The sequence below is a fragment of the Diplotaxodon limnothrissa genome, linkage group LG13 (assembly GCF_057381915.1).
Source record: "Diplotaxodon limnothrissa isolate DT_005_m linkage group LG13, D_limnothrissa_male_GT1.1, whole genome shotgun sequence".
Taxonomy (NCBI): domain Eukaryota; kingdom Metazoa; phylum Chordata; class Actinopteri; order Cichliformes; family Cichlidae; genus Diplotaxodon; species Diplotaxodon limnothrissa.
In genome coordinates, this window is record NC_140608.1 from 25503968 (window position 1) to 25520940 (window position 16973).

Below are 16973 nucleotides of genomic sequence, written 5' to 3' on the forward strand. Positions count from 1 at the left end.
GTTTTTATTTTTATTTTTGACTTTTTAAAACTGTTTAAAATCTTTCCGTTCAGCTAGTTGCTACATAGCGCTAGGGCAATTCTTAACCTACAGGTGCTAGCTAAAAGAATTTTCTGGAACTGGTCACCGACTCATCTGCTTAGTTATCTAGCGACATGACAGGGACAGACTGCAATAACTGCACTCTTTCATCTTGAGTACCATGAACATACATCTCTTTAACAAACAGAAGCCATTAGCACAGTTAGCGTAGTTATTTAAAAGAGCTAATGCTTAACAAAGCCGATGCTTTGTTTGACATGTCTTTTATCGTTATATGTATTTATACACACAAACACACATACGTGTGTAGAGGCACATCTCATTATCCAGTATACTTTGTCAACCGAAGGTAAACTTGTCCATGTTACTCAAATTGATGGCTGCATTAAAAAAAACAACACAAACCTTCAAATGTCAAACATTCCCTTTAAGTCTCAGTAATTGCTGGGCGGTCCCGCAGTCCCCTGGGTGCCTTTGGTGGCCTCGCTGTGATGTTTTGAAGTGTTTTAAAACCAAACGCGTTAGGTTTAGTGCAGACTGGGCTCCAACCCAGTTAAAATATTCCTTGTTGTTGAAGTGTGCACCCTCTCCCATGCGCCTTGAGGGAAATTAAATCACCACTGGAATCCTGCGATCACAACAGTATGTCTTAACTAAACTTTAAATAGCAGAGCAGGTACTGTATCAGTGGTTGATTGTGATTCTGCGTCTCAGATTTTTGTTGAGTGGTAAATATAGAAGAACTGGCAGTTTGGTCCCAACTACTGAGTTGGAAATCTGTCTTTTTATTTGAAATTCTGGACCAGTGTGACACCCAGAATGCTTGTCCTTCCATGTATGATGCTGTAACCGTATGTTCCGCCATTCGCTGTGTGATGTTTTGTTGTGTGTAGTACAAGAAAAGCACAGTTAGTCTGCAGCAAATAAACCTGGATGACCAATCAGAGGGCTAGATTGGCAGCGGGAATGGGACTGAACAGTGGTAGATTAAAGTGGACCTGTATGAAAATCCTTGATGGGTTCATCATTACATCATCATTACTCTTCAGTTCTTCAGATCACACTGCCGAGCGCCGATGCAGAGATTCATGTCTGTACAGGGTCCCTCTGCCATGCAATAACTGTAGCACTCTGTGGGAGAACGTTTATAACAACATATTCTTAATAACTTAATGTCATCCAGGTTTATTTCCAGTGTGTTTACATTTTCTGGTGCCTAGTACAGGGAAAAAGATGTGTTTTATGCATTAAAACTGTAAATATGCAGGAAATTTTCTGTGATCATCTTTGTTTAATGACTCTAAAAATATGGTTTTATCTTTTTGAGATCTTTTACTTTCTTTTCTCCTTTTTTTTTTCTGATGCCTGTTTTACAAGTGAGTCATTTGAAATAAAAGCTGTTGAATCCTGGATAATAAGGCTTGTTTTTATTTCTTGTGTGTACATCAAACACAACTGTACATACAGTCCCCTCTAAACTTCAGTGCTCAGGACAATACTGCTGTCAGGAAAAGAGCTCTTTGCACATTAGAACAGTCAAAGTGGCCGCCTGTGTTGTACCGCTTATATACCAGCTTCTCCATTTCTTTTTCCTTCTCTGCTGACAGATGGGTTTCCTATGTTGTCAGCTCACAGATGCTACATTATTGATGGCTGCTTGTCAGGAGTGTTGTTACTTGATGTGGGCCACTTCCAAACTTCATTACATTCCTCATATACACGGAGGAGAAAACGCATGTTGTCACTTCATTAGGTTTATATGATCAGCTCATTCTAATAATTAAATAGTATTTAGGCATCAATCAACCTTAACAGCATTAACTTTGAGACATTCATGTGATTTAATTTAAACAAAGAAGACCGGGGCGGCTGTTCCTGACAGAATCTGATTGGCATTTCACAGCCAGCAGTCGAACTGACATTACTGTGAAATCTGAGCTAAAACTTTGATGAAAAGGATTCAAACTGTTTTTTTTTTTTTAAACACACCCAAATTTTTCAGGGGAATTATGGGAAGAATAGTAATGTCCCAGTAATTTAGGAAATACACTTTCTTCAGTTTCCAAGAGTGAGGTTGGAAAAAATGTTTTATTAATTACAGAGTTGGAGCCTAGCTTAGCATAAAAACTACCAGAGAAGGAAAGCTAATTGCCTGCCCCTAATTAAAGTTCAAAGATGCCTCTACAAACACATTTGAAGCTAGTTACTACATTATCTCTAGAATTTTTTTTAAATTAAATTGTAGTGGGTTATGTTGCATTTTATAGCAAAGACTGTAATCTTGCTAGAATGCTAGCAAGATATTCGGCCAGATTCCTTAAAGGATCAGGATAGCCATTTCTGCTCTGTTTAGCTAACAATGAGCAAAAATTCAACACAGGATGTGTGGAGGTGTTTAGGGTCATTACTGGGGTTATTTTTTTAAATAATTATATTTTACCTTCCAGTCTTCACGCTAAGCTAATTTTATGTTGAAAGCCTTCTGATGCCAGTTTTTGGCATGGGTGTGAAATTGGTACCAGTAAACAATCATGTTTCTAAAACTGTAGGGATCCAGAAATACCTTCTTCTTTTTTCAATCAAACTTACATTAGGGTACTTGCCAATACTAAGAACAGAGATATTTAATTACAGAATTCAAATAAATGTTTCCTGTAACATGAATGCTCAGTTGGCTCTGTATCATCAAACTGATGTTCCTTTAAGGCCATCTAATATCAGAGGTGGGACCAAGTCATTGTTTTGCAAGTCTCAAGTAAGTCTCAAGTCTTTATCCTCAAGTCTCAAGTCAAGTCTCAAGTAATGTCAGGCAAGTCAGAGTCGAGTCTCAAGTCACTGGTGTAAAAGTCCAAGTAAAGTCACAAGTCTGAAATTTTGAATTTCAAGTCATTTCGAGTCTTTAAAAAAAAACGAAAAAAAGCATGTTGCAGTTTTATGCTAAATGTAAATATTAGACCATGTAATTTTTAAATCTGTGTTTTTCTCAACACATGACAAAATAGTGAACGTAGAAAATATACACAAATTGTGAAATTGCACCTCTTTAAAATGCAGCTCAATTAAACCTAGCTCCAAGAATAATTTTCACCGACAGTTCTGAGATAAGCTGCATGTTATTCTTGGATGCGGTTGTAGGACTGGCTTTAAAATCACATGACAAAAATATCATACACATTAAAAAAAACTGCATCACCAACGTAGCCTGGACAACATTTGCAAGTTAGATGAAGTCAGCTATCTCATCGTAGCATATTTATATGCATATTTATAATTATACGGTTCTTGGTGTGAGTGCATACACTCATGAAGTTTAGTAACTTCAGGTCACTGCAACAAGCCCAGGTACAGTTTACCGACGGATGGGTGCAGGACCTTGAAATGCACCGTGTAGAAAGTAAAGACCATCGTACGTATCATAAGTTTACCAGTCTCACAAATCGTCGTCATAAATACACATTCGTTAACCGTTTATTAATAGGACCTTTGAGCTCAATGGTAATTAATTAGCAGTGGAAATAATTTCTGGTTCATTACAGAAATGTAGCAGTGACAATAATACTGTATGCTGTAATCCTACTGTGCAATTAGTGATACAAAACAACTGTTTTATCCTGTGAATAAAAGTATATGTTTTTGTCAATGTACCATAATAACAGAAGCAAAACGCAATATTGTGTCAGGACAATTCACTATTTATGCACAATAAACACAATAAACAAAGGAGCATAGCGCGACCATTTCTGTTCAGCGCCAGACTTGCTTGTAACCTATATCACCAATTATGTTAAAAAAATGACGTATTAACTACAACAGCAGACTGACCTTTGTGTAAATGCTTGGAGCAGACTAACATGTGAGCTGGAGTGTTCTGGGACGTTATATTTTGTCTTTGAATGGCTGCAATCCAGTCGCCTCTTTGTTACTTCGGAAACATGGCTTGAACAATTTCTCTTCAACGACGTAATCCGATAACAACCGATCTCTTTACCCGTCGGCTTCCCGTGGCTGTCATGCGACCGGCTATAGCAGTTAATAATACAACAGCTTCTTGACATTTTTGTGTTTCTTTTTATCGCTGTGTGACTGATTTCAATTGAAAGCCTGCGTGCGCTAGTACCGCTTGCCACGAGTTCCCAGAATCCTTTGCGGTTCTATCCGTGAATGACGTCACATTTTCAATCTCTATATAATATGCATGTTAAATTTTATATTTGGGGTAAAATATCAAGTCTTTTCAAGTAAACCGGTTCAAGTCCAATTCAAGTCCCAAGTCATTGGTGTAAAAGTCCAAGTCAAGTCACAAGTCTTAGAACATTTTTTCAAGTCAAGTCTAAAGTCATAAAATTAATGACTCGAGTCCAAGTCATGTGACTCGAGTCCACACCTCTGTCTAATATCATTTGGATTTGCAGACTTTGGGCAGTGACTGGGTATGTTGTCTTACTGCCTCTGTTGCTGTTTCTAATTGAGTCTTCAATAGACTACTAAGGGTGTCCTCTTCCTCTCGCCCTGTGGCAGCCTAGAAAGGCCTTAATCCACAGTAACAACGTTCCTGATGAGTTTATGATCTCAATCACACATTTTAAATCCTAATGAATACAACACAATTCTTATTTTGCAAATTTTAGTCCCAATAAGTGTCCACAAGAACAATAAAGTAGAATATACTTTAGGGTGGGCTTACTTGTGGACTGAAAAGCAGCTACCCTATAAACATGTAGTGTCCTTCAGTTTCACAGCTGTGCTTGTGATGTCTGGTTTCAAAAATGCTGATGACAGTCATAACACTGAACTCAAAGTTTTGGGAACAGGACTTTACAAACTAGTGGGAGAGCCAACTCCTAGAGGAGAGGTTAGCATTGTGTGACAGCTGTTATCAGAGTAGCTACATGAACACAGTATCAAACGGGTAAACAATACTGGTGTTGGTATCAGTGCATCCCTACAAAAATGTTAAACATTCCTTTCACACTAGGAAACCTTAGCAGTATGCCTCACATCCGGCACACAAGCCTTTTCTTCTTTTAGCAATTCTATCACAATTTCATGGTTTTAATTAGGACACAGAATTGTTAATTAAAAAAAACATATCAATGATTCGATGCGTCTCACATGGCACTTTTCAGTTCAGCAACACGATATGTTACATTTCTAGTAACATTTACTTTTTACATCAGCAGGCTGTGGATGCGAGGAAATGAACAGTCTAGGTCATTCCAGTTTGTAAAAGGTATTTGGTGCTATCCAGTTCTCACAGAGCATGTTTGAAAGACAGCAAGGAGTCTTGAATCATGCAGCTCCTCAGAGACTCTGTCCATCACCAGCAGATTGTATTAACCCGAAAGGCAGAGGAAAGCAGAGTGCTGCTGGAAGTCTCAGCCAAGAGATGGCCCCGATCACACCTCGATGGCGACGGTGTCCTTTCGATGTTTGGGCTCGTTTGCGAGATGTGGTTTCTCTGTGCGAGTGTGCCAAACCAGCACCTGAAAAAGAGAAGAGGAAGAATCAGAAAATCTGCCGGCAAAGAAAGCGTAATGCACTAAAAAAAGAGTAGAAGAAAGGCAGTCGTGTGAAACACACTCCCGTTGATGGTTTCATGCAACAACAATAACAAAGAAAAGGAATACACCAGCAAACCATCAAACAGATATAAAAACATATGAGGGTGGGGGATTGGTTTTACAATAAATATCAGGGTACATTAAACTCATTTTATTGTTGAGATATAGAAATGCAACATCACCAGGAAAACAAGTCTATCAGAACAAACGTAATAACTATACATGTAATGTATCATATTACTTTCCATTACACATATAAAAAAATAAAGAACCAGCAGATGATACTGATACTGTTTCACTCTTTGTTTTATAACTGTCCGCTATTGTCAACTAATAATAGTAGGCTAAATCTGTCATGAGTGTATGACAGTGGGAACAGCTCTACTCGGGGGGCTCTGTCCCTCCTCTCTCCTCCTGTATAGCTGCACAATGGTGGTCTGATAATGTGCCTCACTGTTCATTTTCTTACAAGCTTTCTTATGTTTCCAGAAAAAGCCTTCACAGAACCTGACTTGGACTTGATTCCCATTTTAAAAAGCATGTTTACAGCCTTGCACACAAATCCGTTTGGTGTTTTGGATACTGATGAGACTTAAAGTTAGGGGTGGGGCTGCTTTGACTGACAGGTGTGTCCACACAGGAGGTTGTAGCTGTGTGCTAGCTTGGAGATGGCGGAGTGTTCGTTTCCTCTGTATTTGTGCAGTTGATGGTTTTTGAAACATATCTGATTGAATTATCTAGATTTAGTGACAGAAATTGTTATTAATCACTTATTTAGCACAAATTGAAAGCCTTGTGTGATACCCTGGAACTAAAAGGTTGTTAGGTGTTGGAAAAAACAGAGTTTAAGTTAACATGCATGCGGCATGGTGCTTTGATCTTTACTGAGATGGAAGGTGTGTCCTTTTAACTGCACAAATCACTGTCCTTTTATTCTTCTATGAAAGTATAAACTATTAGGATTTTAATACAAAAATTTGAGGTACAATATTTACTGACACAGATCAGTGGTGATTTCTACTCAGTGGCTTCTTGGTGTCAGTATGAAACCAATGTACTGGTCTAAATCAAGTGTGCAGTTGTATTTCCACTCATTGCAGATGCATTTTGAACCTTCAGTCCTCGATGATCTGCATATGAAATGCCCCATGGAGTAAAAAACAAGTCTGTGTTCTCTGCAGCAGAGATAGCATTGTATCCTCCTGCTGTTGGATTTGATGGTGCTGGTGTGCTGCGAGGGATTCCACTTGCAGGAAACAGCCTGACACCTCGAAATGGTTTGAATCAAAAGCAGCACGCACCTCACTGCAGCTGTTTGTCTTGTGTTTTCAGTCAATTTCACAGCAATATATTGGTGAGAAAACAGTACAATGGATGCAACGATTGATATTTTCCTGGAGAGGAGAACAAATTCCATTCCATGTAGTTTCAAATGAGTTTTTTTGGGGGGGAGTTTATAACTAATGAGCCCATAATTCAAGTGTGTCCGAAACTGCACACACAGTGACTCACAAAGGCATGATTTATTGCTGGCTGTGGACACTGACGTTGTTTTTGCGCTTCTTCAGGTGGAACGTGTCACTTCCTGCACACTGAGCTGCTAATTGGCCCGCTTTGCATATCTAACGAGGCTAATGTAGCAGCCGCTCCAGAGCTGTGGGGGAAATGGTATCTGTGCGTGCGCGTGCCAATTATGCAGCCAGAGTGCGCTCCCTGTTCCCCGTATACTCTTCTCTTCCCCCCAGTTTGCTCTCTGTTTTCCTCATTCATCAAGTCCACTTTCTCTCCCATGGCCTTACTGCTGGTTTTACCTCAGTCCTATTTCCTGCTCTAGCTTTCGTTTCCACCCTCAGGCAACTCGGAGACAAAAAAAGCTTTTTCAGGTTAGAGAGCTCTGTGCTTTTTTCCCCCTTAATAGCATATGGTGGGGGAAGGCCTGTTTCTACCTATGAGCAAGAGGAACTTATATAGCAGAACTTTTACCTTAAAGGGGACCTATTATGTTTTTGGCTTTTTCCTTTCAGAGCTCTTCAGATCACAATTGGAGCAAAGCGGAGGCTGTGATGTCACCCATTGGTTTTGGATTTAACAGTAGTGTTTGGCTGCCATCATGTTTGATGGAGTTTGATTAAAAGTTGGATGCTAACTTATCATACTTAAGTAGCATGCTGCATAAATAAAATGCACAGGTGCATCATGCAGACACACAAACCTGCTTGTCTTTAGCCTTCTGAATTTTCCTTTAACTCTTTAAATCTATTTTAAATCTATTCAGTTATGTTTTATTGAGCTTGATATTTGTATTTAGCTCATCTCACTTTTGTACTTTGACGTTGTGTTTTAGATTGCTCTTCAAGTTTTTGTATTCAGGTTTATTTGTTGTGTCTTTTTTCTTGAGCTCTTCGTTTTTATTAGTATTGGGTTGTGGTTTGATTCTATATTTGATTTGTATTCTTTTATGTCATTTGAGAGTTTTTGGTTCTTGTCGTCAGCCTTGCAGATAGCCTGGGCTGCTGGAGGCTTCCCGTGATGCATTGAGTGCTTCTTCTTCACTCACTTCTTTTCACTCTGTGTGTGTTTATACACCACTTTGCATTTAATCATTAGTTATTCATCTCTGGCTCTCTTTTGTCCTGTCTTCCTCCTCTTGCCCTGAACCGGTTACTTCATATGTCTGCCCCTCACTGAGCCTGGTTGTGCTGTAGGTTTCTTCCTATTAAAAGGAGGTTTTTTTTCTTCCCACTGTCACCAAGGGCTTTCTCATGTGTGATGACTGATTGGTGGGGTTTTCTCTGTATTATTGTAGGGTCTTTACCTTATTCCACTCTAAAAAGGGCCTCAAGGTGACTGTTGTTGTGATTTGATAAAAATATAAATAAAACTGAACTGATGTGAAATTTAGGTTCTAGCTTTGGCCTTAGTGTTTTCTCCCTGTGCTCATGTTTAGTTCAGCGTGTCTTGTTTTCATTTCAAAGTTTCTGCTTAGGTTTTGTTTTCTTTTACTTAGACTTTGAATTACAACTTTTATTTCCTCATTATTCTATTGTGTTGTTTCCTTATTGAGCCTCTGGTTTCTGTTTGCTTTGTGCTCTTCTAAATTCAGAAATTATTTTGGTGTTTCCCAGTTTCTTGAATTTATAGATTGGTGTCATTGTCCCTCCTCTATCTCATTCTGTGTTTGTTTTATTTTTGTTTTTTTAACCTCACTTCTTTTTTATTTCTGTGTCCTGTCCTGTACATGCGCATCTCATTTACCCCCTGCATTCAATTCCCTTTCAGTTTGTGTATAAATAGGCATTCCTTCATTCACTGTTTCATCATCCACACGCGCTGCGTATCCCCTACAACGTTTTAGTTTCATATTCCAAGTGATTTTCAGGCTTTTAAATTCCCTGCTAATTTTTGTCTTGATGCACGCTCAATCTTCCAGGTAATAAAGTTCTGAAAGTCAGAAAGGAAGCTATATCCACGTAGATGAGTGACAATATGTCTTCTCCCAGGGCGAGGGCCAGCATGGCGAGCCAGATGGCTGGCTTACTGTTCCTCCCATTTACATGAATTAAGAGTTAGCACTTTGTGTGTCTTCCAATCAGCACTGGGCCCTACACTCTGGTCCTTGAAAAGAACTGCTCCACATAGAAGATTGCTAAGTAATGGACTAATAATGCACTGGAATTTCAAACGTCTTGGATTGCTCATACCACAAAAGGCACCAACACAGTGGAAAGGTCCAGTTCAATGACTATTTAGTGGATGTGAGCTGCCTCTATTCAGACTCCTATCAAAGGGGCCAAGCCCCTAAATCCAACATCCAGTTAAATAAACACACATTTCTTTAAGTGCCATCTCCTGATGTCTTATGTGCTAATTATTGCTCCTTCAAACAGGAGCTTTTGCTCTTGGTATCGAAACAGTGACACAAATTTTTAAGAAAAAGGGTTCCAGCAACCAACGACACTTTTAAATACCTCTGTGATGTCAGTGGTTTATATCAAAACAGTATTTCAGAACCTGCTGTACAGAAAGGACACAGCTTTGATTTACCTAATATAAAACAGACCAATTTAGGTGTTATTATTATTATTATTATTATTTTTACTGGGTCACTTCCGCTAACAATGATTTTAAATTTCCTTCAGACTCCCTGTGACAAAAGTCTAGGAAGGGAGCACTAGAGTGAAGTAGAGTCAGATTGAAAAGATAATCATGGCACAGCAAGGAAAAAGTGAGAACTCATTTTGGATTCAGCACCATACTGCAGATGGATTAAAGTAAGGCTGCTTTTTACAAAAGTCACTATGAATAAAAAGAAGCATGTCAGTTTTGCAACTCAATTTGCAACTTAGCAACATGGAGTGTATTCAAATGAATCTGAAATTATGTTTTACTTCTCTCTTCTCTGTAATATGCACACTGCTGGCCAAAATGGCCAAGAAATTTCAAATAATCATGTCAGCCTATGTAAATATAATCCAGACCCAGAGCGAAGAACTCAGACTTCAGGCTGCTCTAAAGGCTCAGTTTCCCTGGCTAAAAGAGAGATGGTGTTCAATTTTAAGTCTAAGAATAAAATATGTGAAGATGGAAATGAGCGTCATCAGTTTCGTCTAATGGTTTAAACTTCATTTAAACTGAAATCAAATCTGCTTAGCAGTGATTCCAAATCTTTGGAGAGAATTTACCTGATTGTCACGACTTGGGATTTTATTTATTAAGACCTTTCCTCACTTGCTGCTTCCAGTGTCTATAAGCTTCTCCAGGCTCGGTTCTTACATTCAATTGAATCTGAAATATCTCTCACTCGACAGAAAGGAAAAATGCATTCCTAATTTGTAAATGCACTCAAGATGCTTTAAGGATTGTGTCACCAAAAACCAGACCAAGAAGTGGTCAGAGATGTGTTTAGCCACATTAATGCCACTAAAATTAAGTTTGGCAGAAAGCTGAGAGCCATTTGTAATGAAATAGACAGCAGTGCAGTCTTTCACCCCAGAGCTCCCTGGGTCCCCTGTCATTCTGTCTTCTTTCTTTTTTTAAATCTTCCTCAATCAATCTATGTATCCTCTTTTCTCTGCATAGGCTTTTACCCTCCTCATCCTTTCTCTCTCCTCAAGCTCCTTTCCCTCCTGTGCTATCATCTGTCTCCATCTGTTCCCGCCATCCCCCTCCTTTCTTGTCCTGTCACTGCTGTCTGTTGCCGTTACTCTCTCGATCTAACTACATTACAGCTCCTGACAGTCGTCTCCAGATACTGACCCAGCCGTCAGATGAGCGTTTCTGGCCTACATTGTCAAGGTCGACGTTCAGGTTCTATGGTCTGATCCCAGATACCGTCCTCAAAGTGCCCAGAGCTGGAGTTAGGGTGTGTCTGCTGGTAAAAGTAATATCTTCCAGTAATATGAATAATAATAAGCCAGTTCAGACCAGTCTTAACTAATAAAACCAAGAACAAGGTGTAGACCCAAAATGATTACAGTTCATACTAAAAACAGGCCCTGAAATAGGGTGTGCTTCTCACTCAGATGCATTACTCCCTCACAAAGCCAAACTGAATTTTTAAACACTGAGATACTGACAGTTACCATTTACAGTCTGAGTAATTTCAGAGTTTATCTGTGGAAAAGCTGAAGCTACTAGTTGCCACACAGCAGCCAAGAAGCATAAAGGATTTAGTTTGTAAAGAGAGGTGGTCAAAGTCTCTCCTGAGACGTGTGCAAACCCAATAAGAAAAACACAGGTTTTTCCAACTGTAAAACCATTCCTGTTTTGGGGTTGTCTCCCCGCAAAGACACCAAACCAGCTGAAACTGATTAACAGCCCCCTCTGCTACTTAATGTTGACACTCGCTGTGGCTCTATGTGTCTGTGAGATTTCATGTGCAGGTAGATACATTTGTCAAACTTGCTACAGAGCCAAACTAATTGTCTCCAGTATTTGTGCGAAGCCAACAGGTCATTCCTGCTATATTTTTACCTTTAACTCCTCATGTAACTCTACAAGGCAAAAAAACAGCTAGCTGCTGTTTAAACCTCTATTTACGAGGAGTAGCCAATTAAACGAAACCTAAAGAGAGACGGGCCTTTCAGAATCATGCAAAGTTGCTTAAGTAACATCTAATGAGCAGAACAGGAACTTAATTTGTGTGATAAAGTGACAGATCCTGATAAAAATCATGACCAAAACTGAAGCAAAATTGAAAGCTACACTGCTCAATAGTGAAGAGTAGTGTAGCTACTATGTAACTGATTGTTATGACTTGGAATTTTATTCCATAAGACCTTTCGGCATTTGCTGTTTCCACAGTTTCACCTCAAGCTAAAAAGGGCAACATTTTTCTTTATATTATACTTATGTGCTTAATATTCAACTTTTTCAGAGGTGGCAGTGTAAAAAGTTTATGCAAAGATTTATGTCAGTCTAGTTTTTTTTTGTTTTGTTGTTTTTTAAAGTCAAACTGCATGTTTACAAATACTTTTGATTAGAAACTGTATTACCCAGTAAGCTTTTACCTTTTACTTTTTGATTTTTAGCACTAGGTATTATTTATATACTTAAACTAAACATGATTTAGATTCCACAGTCTTTGTTGTTGCCTTGTCATTTTTTACTGATGTGTCTATATGACAGATGTGACAGTGTGTGAGACGCGCTGCGTTCTGCACTGTCTGAGCGATGTTTCGCGTTTTAGCCTCACATGAGTGACTTTATGAGTGATGATGTCACATCCCTTTGCTATTGTAACGCTGACGTGATAAATGCTGATACCACATCGTCCTTTCTGGGCTGCTCTGGCTGATGACTGATGATGTCATGGGCTGCTAATAACCTGTATTAATATCAGCGGCAGGGCACCTCCATTAGTGTAATGGGGTTGATAATGATGATGATAGTTTCAACACAGAGCTGTCTGCAGCAGCCGCAGCCATCAGTAAATGATGATCCAGCAGCTCCAGGGGATCTTTATCTATTCCCTGCAGGAAACATTTACCCATAACCCATCAGGGACTTGGACCCAACACTGTGACCTGCACACACATATACTGAACCACAATGATTAAATTCTGTATTTGCTTATTTCGGATAAAACAGCAGCTTTGGTATTTTTTTCTGAAAATAAAAAGTACTTGAATGCAAGCCTTAAAGAAAGTGAAGTTAAAGTACTCCACTGGTAAACAAGTCTTTGAGTTGTACCATCATCGGTTTGTAGCAGGAAAATCTGGGCACTGTTGTGTGTAACAAGCTGTAATGGTGAAGTGAAATAATATTAATAGAGTAAAGTGCACTAAAAGCTTACCAACAAGAGTCCCACCAAACATAATGAGAGTGAGAGTGGGTGAGAGGAAAGCCAACAGGGAGGCATCATCATCATCTGAGCTTTAGTTGTGTAACACTTGTGACCAAAGTTTGTCATCAAATCAAAAACTATTTCAGCATTCATGAAGAGATGTTATCATTGCTGGTGTGAAACTCCAAAATGCTGAGAACTCTGTGCTGTGATTCCTCCGTGTACTCTCACTAACACCTGTGTGCTAATGTGTGGCGTAATGAACAAAGAAAACTGTTATTTAAACTGATCGGATAATGTGACAATAGAGATCAGTTGACTACATCATCCTATTGTCATAATATCAGATTGACTGATTATTAATTTATTTATATTTGAGTCGGTATCGGGCCGATAGCCAGTCCACACATCGGTGCATCAGTATCTCTCTCTCCAGCAGGCTTCTTACGCCAAGCTTTTTAAAAGTAATGCAACAGTCGACGTAAATACCTCCTGTAAAAAGTAATTTACAATTTTTTTTCCTCAAAATTATGTGCTTTTACACTTAACTGCAGGTTAAAAATCTTAACCTGAGTGTGTGCATATTTCCTCTAGCAGTGGGATTGTTCATATCCCGAGTAACCTGGGATACAATAGAAACACAATATGTTGCCCACAATAACAAAGTTGGTTTTTTTTAATAACAATAATAATAATGATGTCGATATTATGAGATACTCGATACACTGCAAGGCAATCATCAGTGATTAGGGATGGGAACTGAGAACCGGTTCTCGTAGATTGGTTCCCAGTAGTCAATTCCTTGGAATTGTTAGTCTGCCTGCCTTTCGAAAATAGAAAAATAGCTAAAGTCTAGAGCAGGGCTGGGGGACTCCAGGCTTTGAGTGTCGCTGTCCTGCAGGTTTGTCCTTGATCCAACACAGCTGATTTAAATGGCTAAATTACCTCCTCAACATGTCTTGAAGTTTCAGGTGTGATTCAGGTGTGTTGACCCAGTGCGACATCTTGAGGCCTGGAGCTCCCCAGCCCTGGTCTAGAGGATGGATATGGGCATTTATTTTTATTGCACAAAAGGACGAGATAAATGGTAAAGTGGAAAACTGCATCCAGGACAGAAACAACCAGATTATGCTGCTAACACAACTTCACTTCTTTGCAAGCATCTGTCGAGATACCAGGCTAATGCTAAGCTAGCCAAGACCCCAGGTGAACGCTGAGTGGATGCCGACCCCAGCAGCCAGATCCTGAGGCTGCAGCCTCTATTTCTACCTGTTCACGTTTATAAAGCAGAATTGCTCTGGTTTGAATTCTACAATGAGAACCCAATGACAACTGATAAGAGAATCAATAAGGAATCGAATCGCTAACTGATATCAATAATGGAATCAGAATTGCTAAATTCTTATCAATTCCCATCCCTATCAGCGATGCAGCGCGATACCTGTGTAACTGAAAAAGATAAAGCACTATTGTTTTTCCGCCCCTCATCCCCGCCCACAAAAGTTACAGACCCATCTGTGGTTTTTGTCCCATTTTCTGAATAAACTCAGTTGAGCTTGTACAAACACATGTTAGAGATGTTTTTAATTTTGTTTCTTTGTTTTGCTTATTTTTATTCAGCATTTTTCAGGTAATTGCAACACTTATGTAGTACAACATCAATATTAAGTTATTAACTCTAATATAGTCATTGAACTTAATAATGTGTTACTTACCTTTACATTCTCTATAAAACCTTTTTAAGTCAGTGATAATTACAACATGTTTTCCATCAGATTGCTTAGTTTTACGCTCCTCTTTCATTTTCTGCAACAGCCTCACTGTCTTCAGCTTCAACAGCAGCAGAAACTAATGAACTAATTATGTTTGTTGGGCCACACTGTGGATCCTTTTGAGGCTCCGCTGTTGACAAAAAAATAAAATAAAATCTGGCAACAGCAATGATGTCCTCACGACGCAACTAAAAGAAACATTTTAAAACAACGAAGCTTCACAAGGTAAAACTCACTGAAAATGTGATGGAGTTCAGCAAATGTCTAATTAATCATTTTAGGAATTTAGTAAAGAATAAGAATAGACAACTCGATACATTTAAGAAATCAATTTAAACCTGAAGGTGTCGGGAGGACAAAGATCACAGGGCCACCAGAATCCTTTAAAACCCTCTCTCTGGGAAACCATAAACACCCCAACCCATTTTTACAGAACAGCCAGTAGCTTTTGATGTATTGGGTACGGATGAAATGTCCCAGTGGGCATTATTAGGATGTATTTCTCAGAAGAAATGATCAATAAACTTGAGTAAAATTGATAGAGCTATAGAAGTTATTGCAAATAAATAACTCTTGAATCTGAGGATTTCTGTCACTGATCCTCAAATTCATCCACTGAAAAAACAACAAACACTGGTGTGATGGATAACCAGTGGTCACTGCTGACTGGTCTGGAGCTAAAAAAGTCAAACTGGCTCTAAGGCGTTAATAAGAAAAGCACCCAAAAAACAAAACAAAGAGAGCATGTAAATGCCACTTGCAGACTTGGTACTTTTTGGAACAGCTGTAGGCATCGCACGTTGAGCTCAAGCTCATGTATTCCTTGAAAGGTAAAAACATAATAGGATCCATTTGTCACAAAAAGTCCTTTAAGGCGCCTCTGTGATGGTTGTCAAGAGGATGAGTGGCTTCATAAAACCGGGTGCCAACAGGGGCTGTGGCGATTTGAGATGAGCTGCATCGATCTAAGCTGTCTAAGCACACAACTAGAATTGATAGCGCTATAACGCACTTTCTATTCAATTCAGGCTGTGTGTGTCTAAGTTTAGACTGTGCCACTAGCTTAAGCATGACTCATGCTGTCAATAGCAGAGGGGGAGGGGGATACCCCATGGTTACTGCTGTGATGGTCACTATCATTATGGCTGTATTTGTGCCCCAGACACACAAATGTGCACATGCTAGATTAAAACTGATAAATTGGATAAATAAATTGGGCTTTTATTAAGCACTAGCCTGTGCGATTCACCTCCAGTGTGCAGGTCACTGCAGTTTGATAACTCTGGCTGAATGTGGCCTATTTACAAACTGCATATTGAGATATACTAGTGTTTGCTCCTGACATGTTGGCCTGTCATTCAGTTTCACAAAATGTGCACAGCTGCTTAATGTTTGGACTTTAAACATTTATATAGGAGTAAAAATAAAAGTTGCTTTCCATCTGTAGTGGATAAGAATGTAATGCATTGTGTGAGTTAGAATTCAGGTTTGCTCAGTGACCTTGAGCCTGTGTGCATATAAGAAAAAAAAGAAAAACATTAAAAAATTTTTTTACTTAGGACGGAAAGAGAAAACAGCCAGTGGGCTCCCTAAAAGTGATTGTGATTCCACCTTCTTCAAGGTGTAGAGACACACAGATACAGTTGTGCAACACCAAATGCTTCATTTTTTCTTTAGCCTCTTGTGTCATTGGTGAGAACTGCATCTCTCCAGCCTTTAACAAGTACAATGTCCTCTCACAGGATGTTAAAAACACTTCTAATCAATGATTATTTGGCCCCGTTAAATTGAAATCTGCATTAAATAAATGTTAAAATTAAACAGATACAGATACTGACACACCACAGCTATATCAAATATATAGCACTGTTATCATTTGGACATTGTAGATCAGGTCCAACGTAGATCGTTGTAGATCGTTGTAGATCAGGTCCAATGTAGATCGTTGTAGATCAGGTCCGGTCTATCAGTATTCTAGCAGTTTAGTAAAGATTAAGACTAGACACCTGGTTTTTGAGACATATTTCAGGGAACAATTTGAACTTGAAGGTGACGGGCCAAAAAACAAGGGTCAATATTAGGATTAATGTCTTGGCTAAAAGAACTAAGAGAGGTCTTCACTGACATAAGCAAAACTCGCAGCCTTAAGTGGATAAATCCAGTTTCCCTCTCTTAGTGATATCATTTTACTTACGATGGGAGTGTGAGCTAATGGTTATGGCAGGATTTGAACTGGTCGAAAACAGCTGTGTAACTAGGTAACTACGTTGAACTGCCTTATCTAACTGAATGGACTTTTTTGGGGACCAGGAA

At 39.1% G+C, this 16973-nt stretch overlaps 1 protein-coding gene across 1 annotated transcript in view; it reads right to left on the reverse strand.

Annotated features, from left to right (window-relative positions):
* Positions 1–5438: 5438 nt before the first annotated feature.
* Positions 5439–16973, reverse strand: part of b3gat2 (beta-1,3-glucuronyltransferase 2 (glucuronosyltransferase S)) — a 56464-nt gene continuing 44929 nt past the window's right edge. Inside the window, exon 4 of the mRNA XM_085369581.1 lies at positions 5439–5525. Coding sequence (XP_085225707.1) covers positions 5439–5525 — 87 coding nt within the window. The remainder of the gene's footprint in view (positions 5526–16973) is intronic.